This window comes from Erithacus rubecula, assembly GCF_903797595.1.
Source record: "Erithacus rubecula genome assembly, chromosome: 8".
NCBI classification, from domain to species: Eukaryota; Metazoa; Chordata; class Aves; order Passeriformes; family Muscicapidae; genus Erithacus; species Erithacus rubecula.
Genome location: NC_136659.1, coordinates 17,231,750 through 17,255,475, shown reverse-complemented (window position 1 = coordinate 17,255,475; position 23,726 = coordinate 17,231,750). Strand labels below are relative to the sequence as shown.

The 23,726-nt window shown below is 41.5% G+C and overlaps 1 protein-coding gene across 7 annotated transcripts in view; it reads left to right on the top strand.

Moving 5' to 3' along the window:
- The window catches only part of RAPGEF4 (Rap guanine nucleotide exchange factor 4), a 138,521-nt gene that overhangs the window by 111,509 nt on the left and 3,286 nt on the right, over positions 1 to 23,726 (top strand). For all 7 annotated transcript variants that reach the window (XM_079310294.1, XM_079310299.1, XM_079310296.1 and 4 more), the window contains 8 exons: positions 909 to 1,006; positions 4,349 to 4,474; positions 4,935 to 5,113; positions 11,183 to 11,273; positions 13,455 to 13,505; positions 14,136 to 14,223; positions 14,553 to 14,617; positions 22,650 to 22,704. In XM_079310294.1, the coding sequence (XP_079166420.1) occupies positions 909 to 1,006; positions 4,349 to 4,474; positions 4,935 to 5,113; positions 11,183 to 11,273; positions 13,455 to 13,505; positions 14,136 to 14,223; positions 14,553 to 14,617; positions 22,650 to 22,704 (753 nt within the window). The remainder of the gene's footprint in view (positions 1 to 908; positions 1,007 to 4,348; positions 4,475 to 4,934; positions 5,114 to 11,182; positions 11,274 to 13,454; positions 13,506 to 14,135; positions 14,224 to 14,552; positions 14,618 to 22,649; positions 22,705 to 23,726) is intronic.

The following is a 23,726-nucleotide window of genomic DNA, read 5'->3' as shown; positions in this document are numbered from 1 at the left end:
AGTTTTTTAACAAGAGAAATAGCAGGTAAATGTGGATAAATTCATACTAGACTCAAGTATCAGTAATGGGAGAAAACCCTGCAGTGCACATATTGTGGCAGTGACTGCTCTGTCTGCAAACCACTACAGAGCAACTTAGTGCCAAACACACTGACCTAGTGTTTGCAGAGGGTCAGGGATCAGGGCCTCCTCTAGGCTGTGGAAATGTGAGAGTAACTGGAAGGGTGAATTATTCTGGAGAATTGGTGTTGCTGAAGTGCTTTGGTTGAGTATGACTGTGTGGAGACACACAGAGGTAATGAGAGCTGTGTGGAAAGGCATTTTTGCAAACAGTGGTGCTTGCCAAAAATTACTCACTTCCTGAGAACTGGCACCAGGCAGCTTTACTTTTTGCAGTTGAAGCAATTTTTTATTGTCAGATTTGCTCACCACCAACATATGCTGGAAGAGACTGTTTGTGAGTTACTTCATTATAATTTCTTTACCTGTGATGTGGTGCTCTTTTAGAAATGTTGTAATGCATTTCCATCACCTCCTTGAGCAGCTACTGCCTTCCAGAGCAATTTCTCTTAAGAACAGCTCTCCAAATGCTTACAGCTCAGCAGTGATTGAATGGATTCCCTAATTAGGCTAAACTTCTGCAGGTAGTTTCTTGTGATAGCATCACAGGCTTCTTTACTTGTCTGTACAGTTTGGGACTAGGATTGTGGTTCTGTAGGAGACTGGTTTGGGCTGAGCTTATCATATTTCTTCACTTCAGTAAAGAGGATCTTGCTGTCTTCTATTCTGTATCCTCAACATTGGATTAGTGGGCAAAATTTATTCCCAGAAGGGTGATCTGTGCAGTTGGTGGATCAATCCTGCAGTAAATTCTCTCTCTGTGTAACAAACTTGTTCCATTTTTACAGAGAAGGTTGTGCTCAAGCCCCACGATGTTTCAGTGTTCACCACTCTCAGCGTTAATGGCCGGCTGTTTGCTTGCCCTCGGGAGCAGTTCGATTCCTTGGTATGTATGTGTGCAGTGCTCAGCAACATCAGGGCTTGGGTTGGGTGAACACCTGGCCCTTTTTGCATTATTCACACTTTAGATAAAGCTAATGGAAACACTAGCAACAAATGGCTTGCCACACTTCAGTGGGATGAGCCCTGAAAATAAAACAAGCTAATGTTATATATAAATATATATGTTATATATGTCTCTGAAGCAAACCAGAAATCCATCCATCCACAGAGCAGAACTTGATGTCAGCACTCTCACTGTTGCACTGAGCATTTAGGAAAAGCTGAGTATTGCTACCAAGACATGCAGAAATTCTTCATTACAGAATTATCTCCTCAAAGTCATAGAGATATATTTTCTAAGATAGTTGTTACCAGTTAAAACATCCTAGAGATTTGATTCTAGCAGTAAATTCCTTATTTTTTTTTAATTTCTCATTCCCCACAAACTACTGTGTCAAAATCTGAGATAATTCCAAATAGAACCACAGAAAATATTCCTGGTAGAAAGTCTGGTTTTTTTCTTTGGTAGAATTGCTCATAAGTACTTACAGTTTATACAGTCATTCTAGCAATCTCCATGGGGTCTGCTTTTATAGAGTTTGATTTGACTGTACTTTTTGTTCCTTTTATTTCATTAAAAACAAATGTCATTGCCAAGTCATGTCAGCATGAACTCTATTACTCCTAGCCTTGTTTCAGCCTCCTGTATGCTTTTAACAAGCCACTTAGTATGTATGCCTGATTTCTTTTATGGATATGGTAAAATCTATGCTTTGCTGCTGCTTTCAATTTAGCAACCAGGGAATGCACATCCAGCATATGTAGTTCCATGCAGAGATACCTCTTGTTCAGCTTATTAAATTCTGGTGTTCCCTTAAGGTTAATTAATCCTGCCAAGTAGATACCCTCATGGGGCATGCTACTGTAAAGCAGGGGTGTTGCATCAGTACAACTGTGCTGGGTATGGCTCTGCATTGTCTGTGTACACATAGCTTTGGCAGCAAATTGTCTTGGCTTTCCATGCCTTTTCCCTGTGCTATTTGCCATCTGTCAAGTGCTCAGAGTGCTGCAGGGAGCTCTAAGATATAGGACTGCAATGTGCTACTTTTCATCAACTAGACTGAATTCAGTAAGAATTAGGGAAGTACATTCAGCACCTTAAAAATGGTCCTCAGCACTGCATAGCAAATTACAACCCCTTATCAGCTGCATTTTTTCAAAGAGGTATAAATGAATCAAAAAATGTTACAACCTTAGCTGTCTCCCAGTTTAATCCTTTCACATTCCTGCTTCTGGCTGCTTCCTGTTCATGAACATTTTCCACATTATATTTGGCCATTCCCTTGTGAAAATTGTTCTGGGTAGATGAATTTTCAAATGTGCTGTGAGTTTGCATCTAAGTGCTTCTTTCCTAGCCTTGGAAAATATGTGTTTGTTATGGTAACAGCTACATTGTGTTCATCTCCAAATGGGGGAAAAAAGACGTCTTTCAATCTGTAGGCAATTCTCTTTCCACATATTTCCACAAGTTAGAATTTTCTACACAAAGCTGCTGTACTTGTATTTCGTACATTATCATAAACTAAAGAAATTTTGTGTTTGTTCAAATCCCAATTCAAAGCAATCTGCGGTTATCTGTAATATTAATGGCCACCCTGGATGTTTTTAGAGAACACTTTTGTACTCTTTATTCAAATTGTAGATGGAGCAGGCACGGCGCTGGAGCCGCGGCTGTGTGTGCGCCCTGCGCCCTCTCCCGGGAGCAGCCGGCGCGCTGGGGCCGGCGCTGCCCGCGCTGCCCGCGCTGCCCGCGCTGCCCGCGCTGCCCGAGCTGCCCGCGCTGCCCGAGCTGCCCGAGCTGCCCGCGCTGCCCGAGCTGCCCGAGCTGCCCGAGCTGCCCGAGCTGCCCGCGCTGCCCGAGCTGCCCGAGCTGCCCGAGCTGCCCGAGCTGCCCGCGCTGCCCGCGCTGCCCGCGCTGCCCGAGCTGCCCGCGCTGCCCGAGCTGCCCGAGCTGCCCGCGCTGCCCGAGCTGCCCGCGCTGCCCGAGCTGCCCGAGCTGCCCGCGCTGCCCGCGCTGCCCGAGCTGCCCGAGCTGCCCGAGCTGCCCGCGCTGCCCGCGCTGCCCGGGCTGCCCGCGCTGCCCGAGCTGCCCGAGCTGCCCGCGCTGCCCGCGCTGCCCGAGCTGCCCGCGCTGCCCGAGCTGCCCGCGCTGCCCGCGCTGCCCGAGCTGCCCGAGCTGCCCGCGCTGCCCGCGCTGCCCGAGCTGCCCGCGCTGCCGAGCTGCCCGCGCTGCCCGCGCTGCCCGAGCTGCCCGAGCTGCCCGAGCTGCCCGCGCTGCCCGAGCTGCCCGCGCTGCCCGAGCTGCCCGAGCTGCCCGCGCTGCCCGCGCTGCCCGCGCTGCCCGAGCTGCCCGAGCTGCCCGCGCTGCCCGCGCTGCCCGCGCTGCCCGAGCTGCCCGAGCTGCCCGCGCTGCCCGAGCTGCCCGAGCTGCCCGAGCTGCCCGCGCTGCCCGCGCTGCCCGAGCTGCCCGCGCTGCCCGCGCTGCCCGCGCTGCCCGCGACTCCGCTCCCAGCACTTCACCCCAGCGGGCTGCTTCACACCCCACCGCAAATCAAACCAGCCTGAAATCCCTGTCTAGTGCCTCACCTGAGTGCCAAACCGAGATCACATCTCATTTATTGGGTGCCTTTCAGAAATGTTTTGTACTTGGCTCTTTCTCCTAAGACTCCATTTATATCATTTTAATCGGCCTAGCCAAGAATTTGCAATCACAAATTGTGCATCGAATTTTTGTGCTGTCAAAGAGAAGGTGTGAGGTTTATTTCATAAGTGATCAGAAGATCCTGCAATCACGGAAGATTTCTACAGCATGCTAATTCTCATTAGAATCAGGAATATGTAAAAGTATTTGGCTTGTCCTCGGTGGCCTAGTTACTTGTGTATGTGAAAAAGGAAACATAGAACTTATTTTGGAAAGACCTATGCTCCTAAACAAACACAGATGCTTTTGTTAGCACAATGTGTATTATAGATTCAATTTTTAAAACAATGCTAAATATAACACTCTGAGAAAGGTCTGGTTTATTTCCTTAGAGTGTCTCTGAAGAGCTTTCAGAATTTTCCTGACTCTCCTGTGCATACTAGATATTGATTTTTCATTTCCTAGTACCTGCCTGTGATTAAAAGCAAATTTCAGTTTTACTGCAAATTTCATTTTTACTATTAGAAATATGATTAGGAAAGTCGTCACACTGAAAAAGAAATATTAGAAACATAATGGAATGAAAGCACCAACCATACTATTTAGCATGTCTAAAATATTTTTATAATATTTTCCTGTTTTTAGGCACCATTGCCAGAACAAGAAGGACCATCTACTGGTACAGTAGGAACATTTGAATTGATGAGTTCCAAAGACTTAGCACATCAGATGACAATTTATGACTGGGAGCTCTTCAACTGTGTGCATGAGGTATGAGGATCTATCTATTCAGCAGGTTAGAATCTATTAGAAGGTTTATAATTGTGCATTGTAGGCTTTGGCATTATTTCCAAAACCTTCTCTAAGCTTGATTTTCAAAAATTCTACAATAAAGCCACCTACAAGTTTTGAAAGTATAAGACATTATTAATTTTATGGGCAAAACAGAAAAACAAAGTTAGACTTCTTCTGAGCATGTGCTGCTTGTTGAATTACTTTTATTTGTTCTAAGGTATTAGGCTGTTTATATATAATCTGTAGTCACACTTTTACTATGCCTCAGCTATTTTACACTGGATTTGTAACCTGAATCCTTCTCATCTATGCAGATAGAAATGTAAACTGCAGAGCAAGTTTCAGGCTAGATACTTACTTCATCATTCTTAGCCTCTTTCCTCTGTCCAAGAAACACAACTTGAAAAAAATTTCCAAACTGTTCTCTCTTTCTTAGCTGGAATTGATCTATCACACTTTTGGAAGGCACAATTTTAAAAAGACCACGGCAAATCTGGACCTGTTTTTAAGAAGATTCAATGAAATTCAGTTCTGGGTGGTCACCGAGATTTGCCTTTGCTCTCAACTCAGCAAGCGTGTTCAGCTGTTAAAGAAATACATTAAGATAGCAGCCCAGTAAGTATACACTCATATGGGAGCTGGAAGTGAGGTTCAGTATAGTCAGTGTGGTTTTATTTTCTCTTTCCAGACAGCCACACAGAGTAGAGGCTAAAGCATTCTGTATTTGGTAATTCTGTTCATTTTCTTATAGGACTGTATAGAACCTTGTTAATATATATTCTTCTTTCCTGTGCTACTCTCCATTCTCCTTGATCTGTGATTTCTTAGGGCCATGTTTACACATCAAATTTGTGAGAAAATATATTTCAGTTCATTAGGAGAATCCTTCATTTACCCTTCCATACATTGGCAAATATTAGTACATTAATTAGTAAATATTAAAATTGAGCCTAATTTTCCTGAGAACAGAAATGTTTCTGGTGCTGCTCAGGACAACCACTCTCAGAATTGCCCTGAGTAGGAAAACCAAGAGGGCAGAATAAAGAGGTGTAGCACAGAGATGGTGACACAAATGTTGCTTCCATTCTCTTTGGGATTTGCAGCAAGTTTGCTGATGAAGTGTAGGGTCCTGCACCTGGGGAAGAGTAACCCCAAGTAGAAGCACAGGTTGGGGGCTGACCTACTAAGGAGCAGCTCTGCAGAGAGGGACTGGGATGGTTGGTAGATGACAAGGTGACCATGAGCTGGCAGTGGGCCCTGGGGGCCAGGAGAGCCAGTGGGATCCTGGATACATCAGGAAGAGTGTGGCCAGCAGGTCAAAGGAGGTGTTCCTCCCCATCTATTCAGCCCTGGTGAGGCCACATCTGGAATGCTGTGCCCATTTGGGCTCCTCAGCACAAGAGAGACAAGAAGCTACTGGAGAGGGTCCAGTGGAGGCCACACAGATGATATGGGGTCTGGAGCATCTTTCATAGGAGGAGAGCCTGTAAGAGCAGGGCCTGTTTAGTCTAGAGAAAAGTAGACTGAGAGGAGCTTTCATCCTTACATTCAAATATGTTGAAGGGTAGTGCCAAGACAATGGTTCCTTTTCAGAGGTGCCCAGGTAGGATGAAGAGCAAGGGTCTTAAACTAACACAGACTTTCACCTCAGCATAAGGGATAACTCTGTGTTGAGGGTGGCAGAGCACTGGAACAGGCTGCCCAGGGAGTTCATGGAGTCTCCCTGTCCATAGAGGCATTCAAAACCCACCTGGACACATTCCTGTGTCACCTGGTCCAGGTAGTCCTGCCTTGGCAGGAGAGTAGGACTGGATGATCTCCAGAGGTCCCCTCCCACCCTAACAATTCTGTGATTCTGTGATTTTTCCTAATACTTTTGTTTTAAAATGCAAAATATGAATGTCCTCTTTTGTTACTAAGTGCTGGGTCTGAAGTTGGATAGCAGGCATTCTTTGTCTTCCTTTATTCCTATCCAAATTTAAACTGTTTGGAACTTTCATACCAGAGATGTCAGCCTTGACTCCCAAAAGTCAGGAGCAGGGCAGTGACTGACTTCAGAGGGAGCATACATGAACCTGCAGAGGTACAGATTTTTATCATTGTTACACTCTCCCTCCCTTTCCAGCTCATGGGATGTGTATTTATTGCATGGTGTATTTATTGCATTCATTGCTGTCTGAAAAACAGTTTGCTGAGGTTTGTAGTGTTTGTCTACACTCTGGGCATTGTAGATAGAAGCCTTCAGGCAGTTCTACCAACAGAAATGTTGTTACTTGCAGTTAAACCAAGCTTTCAACTTTTTTGCCTCATTAAATGGAGTTGTGCAAAGGAAGAGATTACTACTGCTGCTGTGATGCTGTCCTCCTCCCAGTTAGTAATTGCACATAGCTGAAGTGTGTGTTCACATCAAAATTGGGGATCAGTGTGGCTCCTTCTCCAGCACACCTTGCTCTGCAAGTACCACCTTCCTCCTGGCAGCTCCTCCGGGCCCTGCGGTAGGATTACGGTTGGTCAAAGCTGAAGATTTTAAAAATCTGGTGGCAGGCATGCAGGACCAGTTTTATATTTAGAGCAGAGGACAGAATTTACCTCTTTAAGTTTCTAAAAATACACACATATTCCATTATGTCACTGCACAGCCCAGGAGAGGGAGGCAGCTGCCGGCCTGGCAGGCTGTGCCCAGGAGAGGGCAGTGGCACCCTCACAGACGTCGGGGTCTTTCCTAATCTCAGGCAGGAAACGGGAAAATGTTGAAATGTGGTCATTAAGATACAATAGTAATTTCCATAAACACTTGAAATCAAGTATCCTAAAAATTACAGTTAAATATCTCCTTAATAAACCGCCCTAGCCTGCGAGTTCCGCGGAGTCATGGGTTTAGTCTTGTGCTATTTACAACAGCCTGACAACCTCCTGTTTACTTCCATGTTTCTGGTATCACTACAATGCTAAAAATAAATAGCTAAAAGTGGCCTGCTCTGCAGGGTCCTCTTTGTCTCCTAAAAGCAGAGAAATCCGAAGCACAAGATTCTCCTCTGCACAAACCAAGGGGGCAGGTTTAATTCCAGGCGCTGGGAAGTTTTGCCAGGCTGCTGCCCTCTGTGCAGTGCTGCCATGGCAACAGCTGCTACACATGCACTAAAACAAACACAAAGTGCACCCAAGTTAGAGGGGAGAAAAAGCCCAGACCTTGAAGCAATATCTTTGAGGAAGTTTTGCCTGTGAAGATCCTTGAGGCCTAATGAGAACTTTACCCTACCTAGAAGTACTAGACTCATTAGAAAAGTGTTCAGGGAGACCAGCTCAGTGCTGCACTATTAATCTTAGGCATGACTGGTGGTAACGAGATGCCCTGCACGTACTCATTTTCAAAGCTAACTGCTACTGAGAAGCTTTTCTCAGTTCTGTGGCTTGGGGTGCAGATATCTTTGCAGAAGGCACATCATTCTGTCTGCCACCCCATGCACCCTTGATGTGTGCTCCCAGTCTGTGTAGGAAGGGCAAGGCCAAGTGCTGGCTCCAAGTGCTGTGCACATGTGCTTTCAGTTCCAGGAGCCAGTGTCGCTTTAGCATCTGCTGGAAAAGGATGTAGAGGTTGCCAGGTTCATGTCTTTTCTCTAGCTATTGCAGGAACAAACTTTCAAACAAAGGGGAGAAATGAACTGTATTTCCAACAGTGAGTTCTTCCCATATTAATTGTATAAGAAAAACCTTCTGGGCTGTGCTTGCACATACTCTTATGGGTATCTGCAAATGCAGTTTGTGTATATTTCCTCTTTGCAGATATATCCACAAGCTATTTAGAAGCCTTCTTATGTATCAGTGTACTTAGAAACATTCATTCAGTTTTTGAAAATCATTCTTTCCATACATGCATATGTTATAAGCCCCAGGAACCTATGAGAACTAACAGGAAGATCTTTCTGGTACAGTCCATTCTGTGAGGCAGAGGGACCCCTGCTCTGAGGTGGTGCATTGTGGTGCTTTAGAGGATCCACTTTTTGAAGACATTTTACATGCAGTTTATATGCAGCAGAGCTGGGCAGCACTGTTTCTAGTGCCTTACAGGGGTCCTTTATCTGAAGCAACTATTTATTTTAGACCCTGTAGAATTAACAGAATATCTGGGATGGAACATCATGTATCTAGATGGATTTTAAGTAGGACTTTGTCAAATTGTATTGCTTAACAGATTCAAATTAAAATTTGCAGATACAGTTGGCACTTGTTTGAGCACTAGTGCTGTTACTAATTATTTTGCCCTGCCCTGATTTATTCCTAATCCTGTCATGGGCAGTGTACAGATTTATTATTTTATTATGGATTTACTTGTGCCTAGGGAAGATGTTATCACTGACAGCCTATCTTGTCTGCTTTTCATCTTTATTTCCCCTCACATCCACTAATGAGACACTCCCTGACCTGGACCAGTAGATTAAGTTGGTGTAGCTTTAGCATTTCAGTTTATCCTTTCTACCCTTGCTCACTGTCACTAATCTGATGTGGGAGAATTTGTATGAGGAGCTCTGTCAGAAGATCTGAGAGGGCAGCAATCTCCCAACAGAGAGAGCAGCATATGGGAGAGATAATTTATTAACGTGCTCAGTGTTAACATAGTGCTGACACAAGTGAGGCCAAGATCTAAAGGACTCACCCACTCAATGCATCCAGGTCTGGTAAAATGCAGGTACAGAAAGAATAAAATGGTGTGGGTGATGGAGAATAGGATGATGTGGCAATTAAGGAGTCGGATAGTAGGATGAGATTATTGTACTAATTTTGTCTGAAGCTGATACCTCAGAGGACCTAAGAGATTTGATGATGAATTTTAAAAATGTGAGAATCATAGATTGAATCTTGTTAGGAGTTTTCTTGGTGAATCACAGAATCATAGAATAGTTTGGGTTGGAAGGGACTGTAAAGATCAACCCCCTTGCCATGGGCAGGGACACTTTCCACTAGACCAGGTTGCTTAAAGCACCATCCAGCCTGGTCTTGATCCCTTCCAGGAACAGGGCATCTACAGCTTCTCTGGGCAAGTAGTTTCAGTGTCTCACCACCCTCACAGTAAAGAATATTGTCCTAATATCTAAAGCTGTCCTCTTTCAGTTTAAAGCCATTGCCCCTTGCCCTGTCCCTCCACGCCCTTGTCATAAGTTCCTCTCCAGCTTTCTTGTAGGCCCCTTTATGTACTGGAGGGTGCTCTGGGGGCTCCCTTGGAGCTTTCTCCAGCCTGAACAATGCCAGCTCTCTCACACTGTTTTCATAGCAGAGGTGCTTCAGTTCTCTGATCATTTTGTGACCCTCCTTTGCACTCACTCCAACAGATCTATGTCCCTTGTGTGCTGGAACACATGCAGAGCTGGACACAGCTCTCTTGACCTGCTGTCCATGATGTAGCCCAGGACACAGTTGGCTTTTGGGGCTGTAAGCACATATTATCAGCTCATGTAAGATTTTTGTCCACCAGCACCTCCAAGTACTTCTCCCCAGGGCTGCTCTCAATCTGTTCCTCACCCAGGCTGTGCTTGTGCTTGCCCTGACTCAGATGCAGGACCTTGCACTTGGCCTTGTTGAATTTCATGATGTTCACACAGTCCCACCTCTCAAGCCTGTCCAGGTCCCTCTGGATGGCACCCCTTCTCTCCAGGGTGTCGGCTGCACCACACAGCTTGGTGTCAGCAGCAGACCTGCTGCTTGATTCCACTATCCATGACACTGACAGAGATGTTAAACTCCAGCAGTCTCAATACCAACCCCTAAGGAAAGCCACTCCCAGCTGAACAGAGACTAAGGTGCTGAAATTGGATGTTGGCACATCAGTGGAAAAAAATAAGGGATTATTTGCAAAAACCCAGTGAGATGCAGTTTGGGAAGGTTTATTTTGATAGGCTTTGTTCTGTCTCTTCCCTTCCTACTGAGCCAGTGAGCCACTGATGCAGACTCAGCTGAGCATCAGATGCCCATCAGATTGTATCTACTCCTTCATATGGTGTGTTGGATCCTCCATAGTACTCAATTGCATGTTCCAATTTTTTCCTGACTGATAGCAAAATCCTCCTTTGCATGAGAGATGGAGTGTGACCCGGAGCTCCTTTTGCCCAGCACCTCTTTAATGATGCTGGTAAAAAAGGGCAGTTCTTTTCCTAAAACATACTAGAAGTCCCAGAATCTGTAAGTAATAGAAATACCATACTGCAGGAGAAATCTCTGCCATAGGGCATCTCTAGACAGCTGGTCTTCTCCTTTTAAAAAGACTCAGTGGCCCTGTAAACTGCAGTGAAGATTGCCTAAGGAGAGCTTAAAATATTCATTGGCTGTTCAGAAGCTGTCAGCAAGCTTCTTACATGCTTTACATGGTTACTGGTATCTCTTGGGCCTGAATTGAGCCCAGTTTCAGGACTGTGTGTCTGAATGGGGATTTGCTTCAAAGACTAGAAGTCCTTGCAGAAGCAGATACCCAGTGAAGTAGAAGGGAGGTCATTTTAGGAGGGAAGGGAAAGAAGCCTCCAGAGTGTGGTGAAGTGCTAACACATTGGTGAAGAGGTATCTGCAGGCATGCTGGCCTAAATTCAGTCACTTCTAAGCTAGATGCCTGGGTTCAGCTCTCTTAAGTCATAAGAGAGCTCATAAGTACTGCTCTGACTGATCTGTACAACTTAAATCTGGCCCTTTGTGTTTCAGCTGTAAAGAATACAAAAATTTGAATTCTTTTTTCGCTATTATTATGGGACTGAGTAATGTTGCTGTGAGTCGTCTCTCATTAACGTGGGAGGTAAGTCTGCTAAAATCCTGTTCCAGGAAGTTTGATGAGGACTTGTGCTTTTAGTTAGCTAAAACATGAGTTGGGCCTTTATTATTGATAAAGCTAGATCTACTAATTCAGCTCCTGACCATAAGCCTTAGTAAGGCTGGCAGTATTTATTAGTGAGGCAGTATACTACAGGGTGTGCTGAATACTCACAGGAGTTAACAAGAGTGGCAACAGCAGCTCCTGTTGCTGAGCTAAACTGCCCAACAGGATCTGCAAGCTAGCCAGCTAACCTCTTTGATCAGCCCATCCTCTGTGTGCCTTTACTTTACTGGTGGTTCAGTGAGATCACTCCACTGATAATTCTCTTAAATGCATCCTCTGTTTTATTTTCTGATCACAGGGACTCTGTTGCCCTATTAAAATGTGGGTTTATCCTAACCAGTTCTGGTTTTCTCTCTGACATGCATTTCCATGCTTACTGTCAGTTTGGTCTTCATTCTCAGAGCTTGTATATGAGTGTATGGGTGTATAAAAAAGGTGCACTGTCCAGCACAGTGTAACGACTAAGAACATACTGGTTATCAAAAGTGGTACAGATTTAAATGTGCATGTATTTTATTCATTAGAAATTCAGAATAATTAGCATGACTGAGGTTATTGATGCAACTGAGAGTAAAATTTGAACACCTTTAAAAGTGTGCTTTAAAACAGGAGATGAGACTAACACGTCTGAAAGTACACAGGTCTCATTTTCAAAAGTACATATATCATATACAATCAGTGCTACAGGCAAAGATTTTCAGTTTCTCAAAATTCTCTGACCCTTTATTTGTGGCTATTGAGAGGAGTTGGGAGAGCTGAGAGAGTACAGGACTAGAGAAGAAGGAATTGAATGTATATACTGCATACAGTAATCTGAAATGGGCACCTGAGTGGTGTGGAGCACACATCATTTGTACATGTGGAGAATTAACTTGAAATCAAGGAAATGTTACCACACTCGGGTTCTGTAGAGCAATTGGGTTATCCAGAGAACTTCTGCAATTTGATTTTTAGCCAGATACATACAGAAAAATGCTTAAAGACAAACATATCAAGACCTGATTTTTTTCTGTATTATCATGCATTTACATTAGTTGCATGCAGAAATTAGAGATTTGCAGGTGCAAATGTCCAATTATACCACTTACTTCACAAATACCTAATCCACATGCATATGCAAACTAGGCACACAGTTGTTGACACACATCATTAAAAATTAGGCCCTTGCTGTGGCACAGTGTAAATAGCTTGCTAGGGTACACACTCCAAATGTAGAAAGTATTGCAAAAAATCATGTCTGCACTATAAAGTCTCCATTAATTTTTAATGTTATCCTCTGCTAATAGTCTGAAAAATTTAGCAGGTACAGAGAAATTTCTTGCTAAAAATAACTGATATATTCCAATTGCACATAAATTACAGTGATCTCTGAAACCAGTTTATAACATATCTTATAGTCTTTATAGTAAAGTTATTTAATCTGAATAACATAATATGAGGGGGATAGAAAGTATTTTGTAAATCCCATCTCATCTCAATCATTGCATGATCAACTGACTATTATTTATTTGTGTAGATATTGTGGACTGAAAAAAAGATTCATTAATTTCTACCCCAGAAAGTGATAGAGCACCTTGGCTGCTAAGCCTGTCAAGAATTTTACCAATAAATGCATCACCATGAGCAAAAAGCCTCCTGGAAATACCCAGGCATGGCTATGAATGTTTGCAAGGGCAGTTCATCATAGGTATGAATAATTAAGCTGATCTGCCCCTACACAAGCTGTGTGTAAACTATATTTTCAGATAGGCTATAATCAGGAATGTCCTGAAAGCATTCACATGAATTTCCACTTATATTCTGAATTCAGGGATTGCTATGTGAGCCAAACAAAAATCTGAATCTAAACATCCCAAAGGACTAAATTCAAGTCAGGGTTTAAATCAGGATCCAGGTTTCATGGCTGGTCCCGTCTCTATTTTTAATCTGGTTGCTAGGAAACATGTTGTATTTTAGATTAGCACATTGTTAGAAATATCTGGCAAAAAAAAAAGAGCACTTTCCTGACTTAGGGCGTTGTAGAAGGAACTAGCATTTACAGTAAAATTACTGCACTGATCGGATTTAATTAAGGTTTGCTATTTTTGTTTTTATTAACAGAAACTCCCAAGCAAGTTCAAGAAGATCTATGCAGAGTTTGAAAGCTTAATGGTGAATAGCAATAGATCCCTTATTCTATGCACAATCTGAGATAATTCTGTTTCTGATTTGAATTCCTTGATTCAGAACATTTTATATGTCCTTGTTTGACTTTAAGAAGTTTATGATCCCATTTTAGAGCTGCTAAAACAAGTATGTATGACTAATAAATTATACTCTTAGGAACCTACTCTGAGAGAACTTATGTACCACTCAAAGTTAATCTGGGAACTCAGAAAAGCTTTATCACATGTTTTCCAATAGTACATATGGGAAATTCTATTTTTCAGCCTGGATTTTTCCAGGCAATACATTTTAGTGCTACAATATATGCAAAACTGGATCTGCAGCTGTAAGGAGGGAGGAAAAAATGTGTGGTTTCTTTTATGAAGAGTGTTTTTATAATCATATCTTACTCTCTATTTGGTGTGAAAAGATATTTGTGTTTAATGGCTGTATTCTCATCATGTAACCAGTCCAGGAGAATGATAAAAGGTGTCTGGATTTATAGATGCACTTTTAAAGTCACAGGAAAAAAATATGTTTTTAATAAATGCCATGACATCTAAATGAATGCATATAGTGTCCTGATACATATAATAATACATATTGGTAATTGTTGGATTTCTCTTTTTTTGTAAGGATCCATCAAGAAACCATAGGGCCTACAGACTAACTGTAGCTAAATTGGACCCTCCAATAATTCCTTTCATGCCACTGCTTATAAAAGGTAAGCTTGGATGTTACCGGAATTATTAACTTGAAAGCTATTTGTCAAATATCTGAAGGATAAGACTAGCAGCTAGAAAAAGCAAAAATCAATCTCAGCGTGAGGTATGATCTTTTTCCATTGTGAAAAGCCCAACACAGAGACAAGAAAAACTGCTTTTGTACATCTGAATATCGTGCCTCAATTTTATTAGTCTCAGAAATGCTGCAAATTAAAACCTAAATGTTTTACATTTACAGCTGCTCCAATTTTGTAAGATAAAGCATTCTGCTGTTTTGTATTGTCATGATTCAGAATTGGGCTTTTATGTGTCTTTTATTTCTCCACAGACATGACGTTTACTCATGAGGGAAACAAGACTTTCACTGACAATCTAGTAAACTTTGAAAAAATGGTATGTATGGCATATTTGAAAGAAAACTTAAAAATACCTCCCTGTTCTCCTCTTCAAGAGTGAATTTCTCAGCAGTGACTTCCAGGTCTGGAGAAAATGAAGGCAGGACCAGGACCTGGCAAAAATAGCCTGCATTGTACACAGAGTCTGGGGCCTCTGGTTTTCTGGAAAGCCTCACAGAGGTGGAGAATAAACTGCCCACTAAGCCATGCACAGCCAAAATGTTTTCTAGGAGAGGGAGCATCAGGGACAGGAAACAGAGCTGTTAGAGACACTTTTTAACAGCCAGTTTGGGACCAGCCTGTGATTTTAACTGCTGTTCCTTCAAACAGGCCTGAAGTGCCTCAGCCTGGCATAGTTCTGCATTGCTCCTTGGAGAATGAAAGAAGCATTGAAAAGAATTTGTACAACATCTTATTTTCTTCTTTCATTTGAAAAATGAAACGAGGTGTCTGTGGCTTGATTGCTTTCATACTGGAAAGGAGAATCAATGATAAAAGGCTAGAGCATGCTCAAATTTGATATAAGTCCTGCACCTAAGCTGGTATTATTTCAAACACCATTGTCAAAAACTGCAGGCAGGCAACTTTCCATTGCAGAGATCTCAACTGAAACTTGACTTTCTCAGCAGTGAGAAGACATTTTCTTGGTTGCTAAGGCTATGTTCCTCATTAATGTGATTAATGCCACCTGTATCTGAGAACCTGTCTTAACCAAACCCAGGTATGGCATCTACATAGAAAAACTAAACCTGACTTACTGCTCTGGCAGTAAATAGTAGACTCACAGAACCAAGGCTGGAAAAGATCCCTGTGTCCAGTGTCACTGGGTTCCTCAGTAAAAACCTTGTCCCCAAGTGCCACATACTCTTTGAACACTTCCAGGCATGGTGATTCCACCACTTTCCTGGGAAGCCTATTCCAAAACCTCAACACCCTTAAAGTGAAGAAGTATTTTCTCACATCCAATCTAAACCTCTCTTGGCACAACTTGAGGCTGTTTCCTCTCAGCCATTCAGCAGCCACACTAGTGCATGTTTCCTCTGGCACCTATATATGCTTGTTCTTAGTAGTACAGTAATCAGAACCACTCCATTCCACTGGAGTTACATAACTCCAGTTATTTCCACTGCACTGTGGAGGAGTTTGTCTGACCCTCTGAGCACTGATAACTGCAGAGGGGAAAAAAGGAGGACTTTTAGCTCTTTAAAAAACTTCACAGAAAAGTGATCACCACTCGGAGTGAATTCTCTTAGATTTTAATCTGTGGCTCCAGGACAGCTTCTGTCCTTTGGTGAAAATATCCCTTCACTAAGATGAGACATTTTATAAGTAAATGGCAGTGCTAATGCCTGAGTAAGGGCCTGACCTCACTTTGCAATAATGGCATTCTGTAATTGCATATGCAGACTGTGTTGCCATTTCCTTCCAAAGGCCTTGAGCCTTCTACCTGCAGAAGAGGACTTTTTTTAGGACTGCCTCTTCTAATTAGATATAATACTATAGGTAGTAAATACTTTAGGGAGCACAAAGGGATCTCAGACTTGCTTGGAACACCTCCAAAGCAGAAAGGATGGCAGCCATGGTTCTGTGGTTGGCTCCAAAATCTCCACCTGGCTTGGCCTGTTTACAGCTCCTGAGCCAGAAGAGCAGGTACATCCACTGGCCTCAGAGATCTGCACTTCAGGCTCTTTATGCCTGATTTTGTGTAAAAGCCATTACAGGAGGGAGGAGCTCTCCTGTAAGCACTTCCCATAGACAGAAGTTCAACACAGGTTTGTCTTTTAAAATAGCTCTGCACCACTCTATACCACAATTTGGCATCCCAAGGCCAAGAGTGAATTTTGTAGCAGCGTAAGCTGATCTATATCTAAGTTGCTGCAGGTCTGCCCTCTTTGCCCTAGTCTGCTCATTATCTTATCTTCAAAAAAATGTTACCCCTAGAACAAGAGTTTACTGGTAGCACCCAATACTGCAAGAATGTAGTACCAGTAATCTGAGTTTTGATAATTTTCTTTAGGAGAGGAATGTGAAAATCTGTTAGTGTATTTTTGATGCTGCGTATTTTTTATGGAATCAGTATTATGTTCCTCATGTTCCTCAACTTACCAGAAAGGAAAACATTCTCCTTTTTTAGTATTCTAAGCCTTTCTTTGATTGGTACTCTACCTAAAAGCTCACTCTGCTTTTTCTCCAGGCCTTAATACAAGTATATATTTGTATTTTTATTGTTTTTCACTAGCTCTTCTGCAATCTTCTGTGGTGCTTTTACTGCCTCTCTCAACCCGTAACTATTTCAGAGCAACCTGTATTCAAATTCCACCCACATAATTCATTCAAATCCTACTGTGGACCTGGCAGTTTTTAGCTTTTTGCATATGTCATCAGGTCAAGCAAAGAAGAAAAGCCTACTGTTAAACCTCAGTCGCTGCCGCCTACTTGTGTTAGGCTTACAACTGTCATATCCACACATAATTGCCAGATATTAAACTGTGAAGACAAGACCACTCAGCCAGATAACTCTTAGATAAATTCTCCTCTCTTTTAAATAAGTTTAAGCCCAAGGTGTTTTTATGATGTTGCTCTGCCATTTTCAGGAGAAAAGTAGAAACCAGATTTTTTCTCACAGGAATCATGCCCTGCCATTTGTTGTTTCTGTCTGTTTGTTCTGCTGCATGATGTTCTTTCATAAGCAGAACATCATGCAGCAGATAAGAGATTCCTTAGAGTATTGCTGGGAGCCACTCTTACTGATGTTTCTGAAACATCTTGGTTCTTTGGAAGATTGTTTCCCTATATGTTTGCTGAAGTTTATGAATAAAAATATCTGGCTAGTTGCCGCTGGTGGTGCCGCTTGCCACTTGGGGAGGTGAGTGCCTCCAACTCTCATGTAAGCACAGTGATGAAACTGAGAACAGCCTCTGGCATCGCGTCTGCATTCTCCCACAGAGCTCTGATCCCGACAGCTGATGTGCTGCTGACAACTTTATTCCTGTAACTGGCAGCCAAAAGTAGAAGTTTGATCTAGTGGCATTTCTTCAGCTGAAACAGCTTCTTTTAGATCTTTTCTGGTTTTTGATGTTTCTGTTTTTATTTATATTAAATGATGCATCTTAAAACATGCAGGAGCTGTCAGGCAGTGTCTGAACCAGGAGCTCCCTGAATGCCAGAAACAGCAAGGCCTGGTTTCCTAAACATTTGTGTTTCATGGCTGCTTGAGCTCTGCTCAGATCTCTCCTCGTGGCTGGGGCATGTGTTGTTTCTTCATGGCTGGGGAATTCTGTGTGAATAGGCTTTTGTCATAACATAGGAACTTGCACTACAGCTTTTTTCCTGAAGGAGACAGGAGGGCACTTATACAATCTTTCTCTTGTCCACAGCCATCTGTTTTCACAGAAAATTGGTAGGAGCTTTCTTGTGTTTGAAAACTCTGGGTTCTTTTTTCAATTTGAACAAAATTATCTAGAGAAGAAGGGAAAAACAGACAGATGGTGTTGAACCACATTAGCCTAGTGTTTTTTAGCAACTCAAGCTAACAAGGAAAAAGACTGAGTCAATTTTTTCCTGCTACGCTCTCCTATATATTGATCTTTTCAATGGTGGAGTGACAGAACTGTGGTATTGGCAGTAGTATGGGGACATCACTCTGCAGAGCATTGCTGAGCTTTACCTGCTGCTGCCTTTGGGACTGCCTGCTCTTTCTTCCCCTTCCCATCTCCTGATCCCCACAGCTGCCAGATCTGGAGGAGGCTGTGAGTAGTGGGAGGACAGGGACACCTAGCCAGGGAAGAGAGTAACCACGTGTGGCAAAGCCACAGCTGTGGGTAAAGAGGGAAGTTTGTAAACAGACCTATTTGGTTTGTACAAGGTGTGGGTAAACAGCACTGAACATGTCAGAAATAGGTATGCTCTTAATCTGCATTTGCACTGTATTTGTGCTTTTTATCCATGCCATTGCATGAAGCCCTAAAATACAGCCTGGCAAGTGTTATTTATACATTTTTCATTAAGTAGACAAAATTACTAAATTACTGGTCTTTGTAATGTAAGTTTTCAGTAAAAGGCTTTGCCTTCAGTAGCAAACAAGACATAGTTTTATAGAAGTATTGAAGATCTTTTACTTATCTCACTACAAGAAGCTGATAGGGAGAAGTTGCAAGCTGTTTGCACCATGGTGTTGCTCAGATGTACATTCTAGTTTGGCATATATACCATGACACCAAACCACCTGCATCTTTCCTCCCTGGTGAGTTGACAGAACATGCTAGTTGTAAGTGTGCCTTTAGAAGACTCAGCTATGTAATAACTGAAAATGCATTTGTTACAGAGGAGCAAAACTTGTAAAGCTTTATAAATATTTTAGATTTAGTTTGGCAGGTGGGGAAAATTTTGAGAGCTGCAAGTACCTGAATGATACAAAGATGGCAGTAGGCTGCAAACTATTAGTTTGTGATCTAGAATGTCCGTCTTCTCAGGTGAGGGCAAGCACCCAAATAGCACCTGTGGTAATAGTTCCTGTAAACTCTGTGTGATTTAGCAGATACAAGATAACCTACAACCTGCAGCACATGGTAATGTGCACCATTTAAGTGACACTGCTTTTATAGATATATATTTAGAAAATATTTGCAAGTGCTTTCCTAGAGTTAGGTCTTGGCAGAGAAAGGAGAGAGAGGGAAGTGAGGAAAGTACTGAGCATGACTGTCCTTAGGGTCAGTCAGTATTTCATACCCTTGACCCTTTACTGATTTCCTTTTTTCAAACCTCAGCTACATAATTGCAGCCAGTACAGAATTTTGTATTCACAGACAAAGGGAAGATGCAATATGGGAACTTTATCAGCACTGTTTCTCAAATCATCAGAGAGTCTGAATAGAGATTACTTTCTGTGGCACCTTCTCCATATGACATTACCCAGCATTATCTCAGAAATAACACCTGTAGAGGGAGCAGAAGTCAGGAAAAAGCTCTGGAAGTGCTGACCTGGCATGGCAGCACAAGATAGTGCCATGGTGCTGACCACTGATGCTTCTTTTTGTCAAGCCTCTTCACCCTTCAGGTGCAAAAAGAGGATTAGAGAATTTGTGCATATTTGTTTTCAGGTTTTGTGGAGATGAACAAAAGGGAATTCACATTCTTATCCATATGCAAGAAAAAAAGGGCAAACATTCTTTAATTTTTGGAACATAAAGATTATGCAAAAAGTGTGTGACTAAAGCCCTTAGTAGTTTTCAATGGCATATATGAATATTTATAATATTTAGCAACCTGGGTTTGGAATGGATTAAAGATAATGTGCTGGCCTGCTGCCGCAATTCCAGACTGTAAAACTTGAAAGGGTATTGCTGTGTATACACAGCATTCTGGTAGTAGCCATTACTTGCTCTATTATGCAGTTGGTTCTATTTCAGAAAGATCCAAATTTAGGTTTGTATGGCTTTTTGATAATGGTCTGTGAGTAAACAGAGGTTAATCTTTGCAGGCATTGACTAGAGGTAATCCTTTCTTTGAAGGAAAACTCTAAAGAGCAATTATTTATTTTACTCTTTTTTTCTCTTGTGGGGAATTTGTTCTCAAAAAAAAAGCAGAACCTTCAGAATAAATACTGCAGTGCTGTACTGTACTGAAAGAAAAATATGGGTGTGTAGTGAAGGTTTTTAAAAAGATTTTTCTGTTTTCAAATTTGCCATTACATGGGCTCTTCTAGGCAAGGAAAACAGAAGTGGAAGAAGAAGACTTGTCTGACTTTGGTTAAAGGCTGAACTGCCTGGATTCCTTTAGTTAATTTTGAGAGGTTCTTTTGCCTTTTTCTGAGGATAATGTGATGCAATCTGTGCATTCAGAAGTATCCTGGCAATGACGAAATATAAACCAATGAGGAAGTGGGTGTTAAAGCAGTATAGAGAGACTGTGGCCCAAAGACAGCATCACAAGTTGATGGGGAGATTCTGAAGCATTTTGTATCTTTGAAGAGCTCTTTTCACATTACTTTTTTTCCAAGTGCTGTTCTGCTGTCTCATAATATCTAAGCTTCTAATAATTTCTCTTTGTAAGGTATGAAGAGAACAGAAAAACAGGTTATGAAACAAAGTGAAATTTCCCTTCCTGAATCTTGTAGATAAGTTAGATTGTCTTCTTTTGATACAAGAAAACTAGAAACATGTACAGAAAAAATGTTCAGGTGGAGGTTTCAATTTGCATTTGATTGGGTCAAACTGAAAAACCAACACTGTTAAAAGCAGTGTGTTCTGTCTCAGCTCAGTTATCTTGAGTATTTAAGAGGTTCCATTGAAATCAATGGAGTTTATTCACATGCTTAATGCTAAGCACCTGTGAGAATGTTTGCAAGGTAAATGCCTTAGAAAATTCACATAGTAATAAGGGCTTGAAGAGGTATGAAAATTACCATGGGATAAAATTTACTCTTACTTAAATTATACATGTAGATACATAGGACTTTAGGAGCAACATAAGCAGATTCATATCCAGATTCCCTAGATCTGTTAGGAAAGTGTGTTTTAGAAGTAGTATATATTAGATTAGTTTCATTTGATAATATGAGTTGTAATCCACAACCATTTCATACATGATTATCAATAGGGTTTATTACACCAACCAACCAACCTATTTTTGTATGCTTGACAGTACATTAAAATGTCTGAGATTGCACAGTGTGTGTGTAAGGAATGTCTGGCATTGGTGCTTCCCACTTCTGGAATGACAGATTTCACAAACTTACTTCATTTATAACATTTTCATTTAAGATTATAATTGTGATTTCATTTAAGATTATAATGAATTTGGAGAAGCATATGCCCCAGGTTTTATTGCTCACTAGTAAGGGAGATATAATTCCACTTTGTGAGAGCCTGTGGCTAACTAGCTTGTTAATCTCACACAAAATTTCCATAATGTATGAAGCAGCTTTGTGAGAGTGCACTGTGTTAGAAGATGTGTGTTGGAACACAGATATTAGAATTTGCTAGGGAATAGCATTTCCCTCCTCTACTTTTTCTTAACCTAAGCAAAAGAAACTGAAACAGATGTTGTCCTTATAACAGGGATTGAATCAAACTATCTGCCTAACTGCTGAAGTTTCAGTTATTTGACATTATGTAGAACAACTAATTCTGCCCCATACTGGTGGGTATGTTATTTCTGTGGTGCTAATCACAGAAACCAGTTAAAATTCTACAATCCAGAACTAATGTTTTGCTTTACAACTTAGCTTAATTTATTTTCTTAAAAACTATTGTAAAATAACATCTGATTTATCACAGCAAGTGTATTGATTGAAACGGAATTGAATGAAATTATGTTTTTTTGCTGAAGAGGAGGCACAGCCAAGAAGGACTGAAGTGCCTTCTGCTTTTTTTTGGTGAATTGTCAGTAGAAGGGTCCTCCAAAAGTGAATCCACTTTTTAGTGGAGTAAGATACAATTGTGCAAAGTAACACTGTGTAACAGGTTATTAAATTTGGCTACAGGCCACAGTACTGACAGTGGCATTCTCACCTGTGAAGGGAGCATTCTGCCACAGGAATCACCCTCACATGCTCATTACACTGTCATCTTCCAGGAGCACTGCTTTTTAAACACGTTTATATAGAAGAGGAAAGCTTTTTAATTGCTGAATGGATTCTAGAAATGGCCTTGCTGTTAGGACCTGATGGTCTTTAATTTAATGTGTATATACTCCATGGTATTCCCTTCACTTTTTAATACGGTAAGATGCTATCAAAGAAATGCATGAGGAAGGGCTGATTTTCATTCTTAGTTAGGGCCTTTTACAGCATTCAAGCAAGGGAAAGAGTTCTCTGAGCACATGTAAATTATACTCATGCTCATTTAAAGCCTGTGTAAATGCAAATCACACCCTATATATTAAAGTAGAAGCATTAAAATTGTATTTTCATTCATGTGACTGCTTTTATTGGCATGTGTCTTCACACTCAGGCACAGTTAGGTGCTTTGTTGAAATGATGATGAAATACAGTGCTTGTTGTCTGATTGCATCCCATCTTTTCCTTCCAGCGCATGATTGCCAACACTGTCAGGACAGTGAAATTCTGCCGGAGCCAATCTTTCAGTGAGTGTATTACAACATCTGTACCGTCAGCATTGCCATCCATAGCTACAGTAATTACAGCTAATTCTGTGTGTACCACAACTGAAGAGCCTGATTTCCAGTGATTCTTCCATGTTTGAATCCTGTGATGTTACACAGGACAAAATACCCTTCAGGAAGCTCCAATAAACTCCTTCTCCTCTATTTCTTTTCCATGCATGTGAAAGAGCTAAATATCTGTGAGGTCTCTACCCATCTGTCAGATTAGAGCCAGTTGAAATTAGCCACTGGATTCAGTAGTGGTCGAAATAAGTCTAGCAAGCAGCAGCACACAGATACTTGCTTGGATAAATGCTGTTTTAATATGAAACCAGTCTGGAGACATGACCATTATAAATGACAGAACTGCATAAGGCAGTGAATTTAAAACCTGTTTGTCAGTATAATTACATGAACTTGCTTAAGGCCATGTAAGATGACAGAGCTGTATGGTCAAACAGGCTTCTCTGTAGGTCTCATCCCATTGAGGTGCACTGACAGTCTCAGTCACATGGCCATTTCCTCAGTCCTTCATTCATTTTGACTCACAGCACCCTTCCTCTTTCTCAAAGAACAGGATAAATAATATAAAACTATATTTTTATAAAAATAGTTTCTTTCCATATGAGTTCAAAGCTTAACTGTAGAAGATCTGTAGAAATTTCTGTAGAACTGTAGAAATTAATTTAATTTTTTTCCTCCACAATCCGGGTTTTTCTGGCTTTGTGTCTTTAATATTGATGTATAAGCATAGGTGAGACCTCAACATATATAGAAATGGAAGCACACTTCCACTATACACAATATAACAAAATATTTAACTCAGTAGAATTCCATAACTGCTGCTTGAGTAGGTATAATGTGGTTAAGTAATGTAAACAGGTAGTAAATTTTGAGGCTTGAATGGGGCAGCCACTAAGCACTACATTATTACAAATATTTAATACTGAGCTAAAAATGAGAATTCTGCATGAAAAGAGGTTTAAATCAATTGCATAATTTTG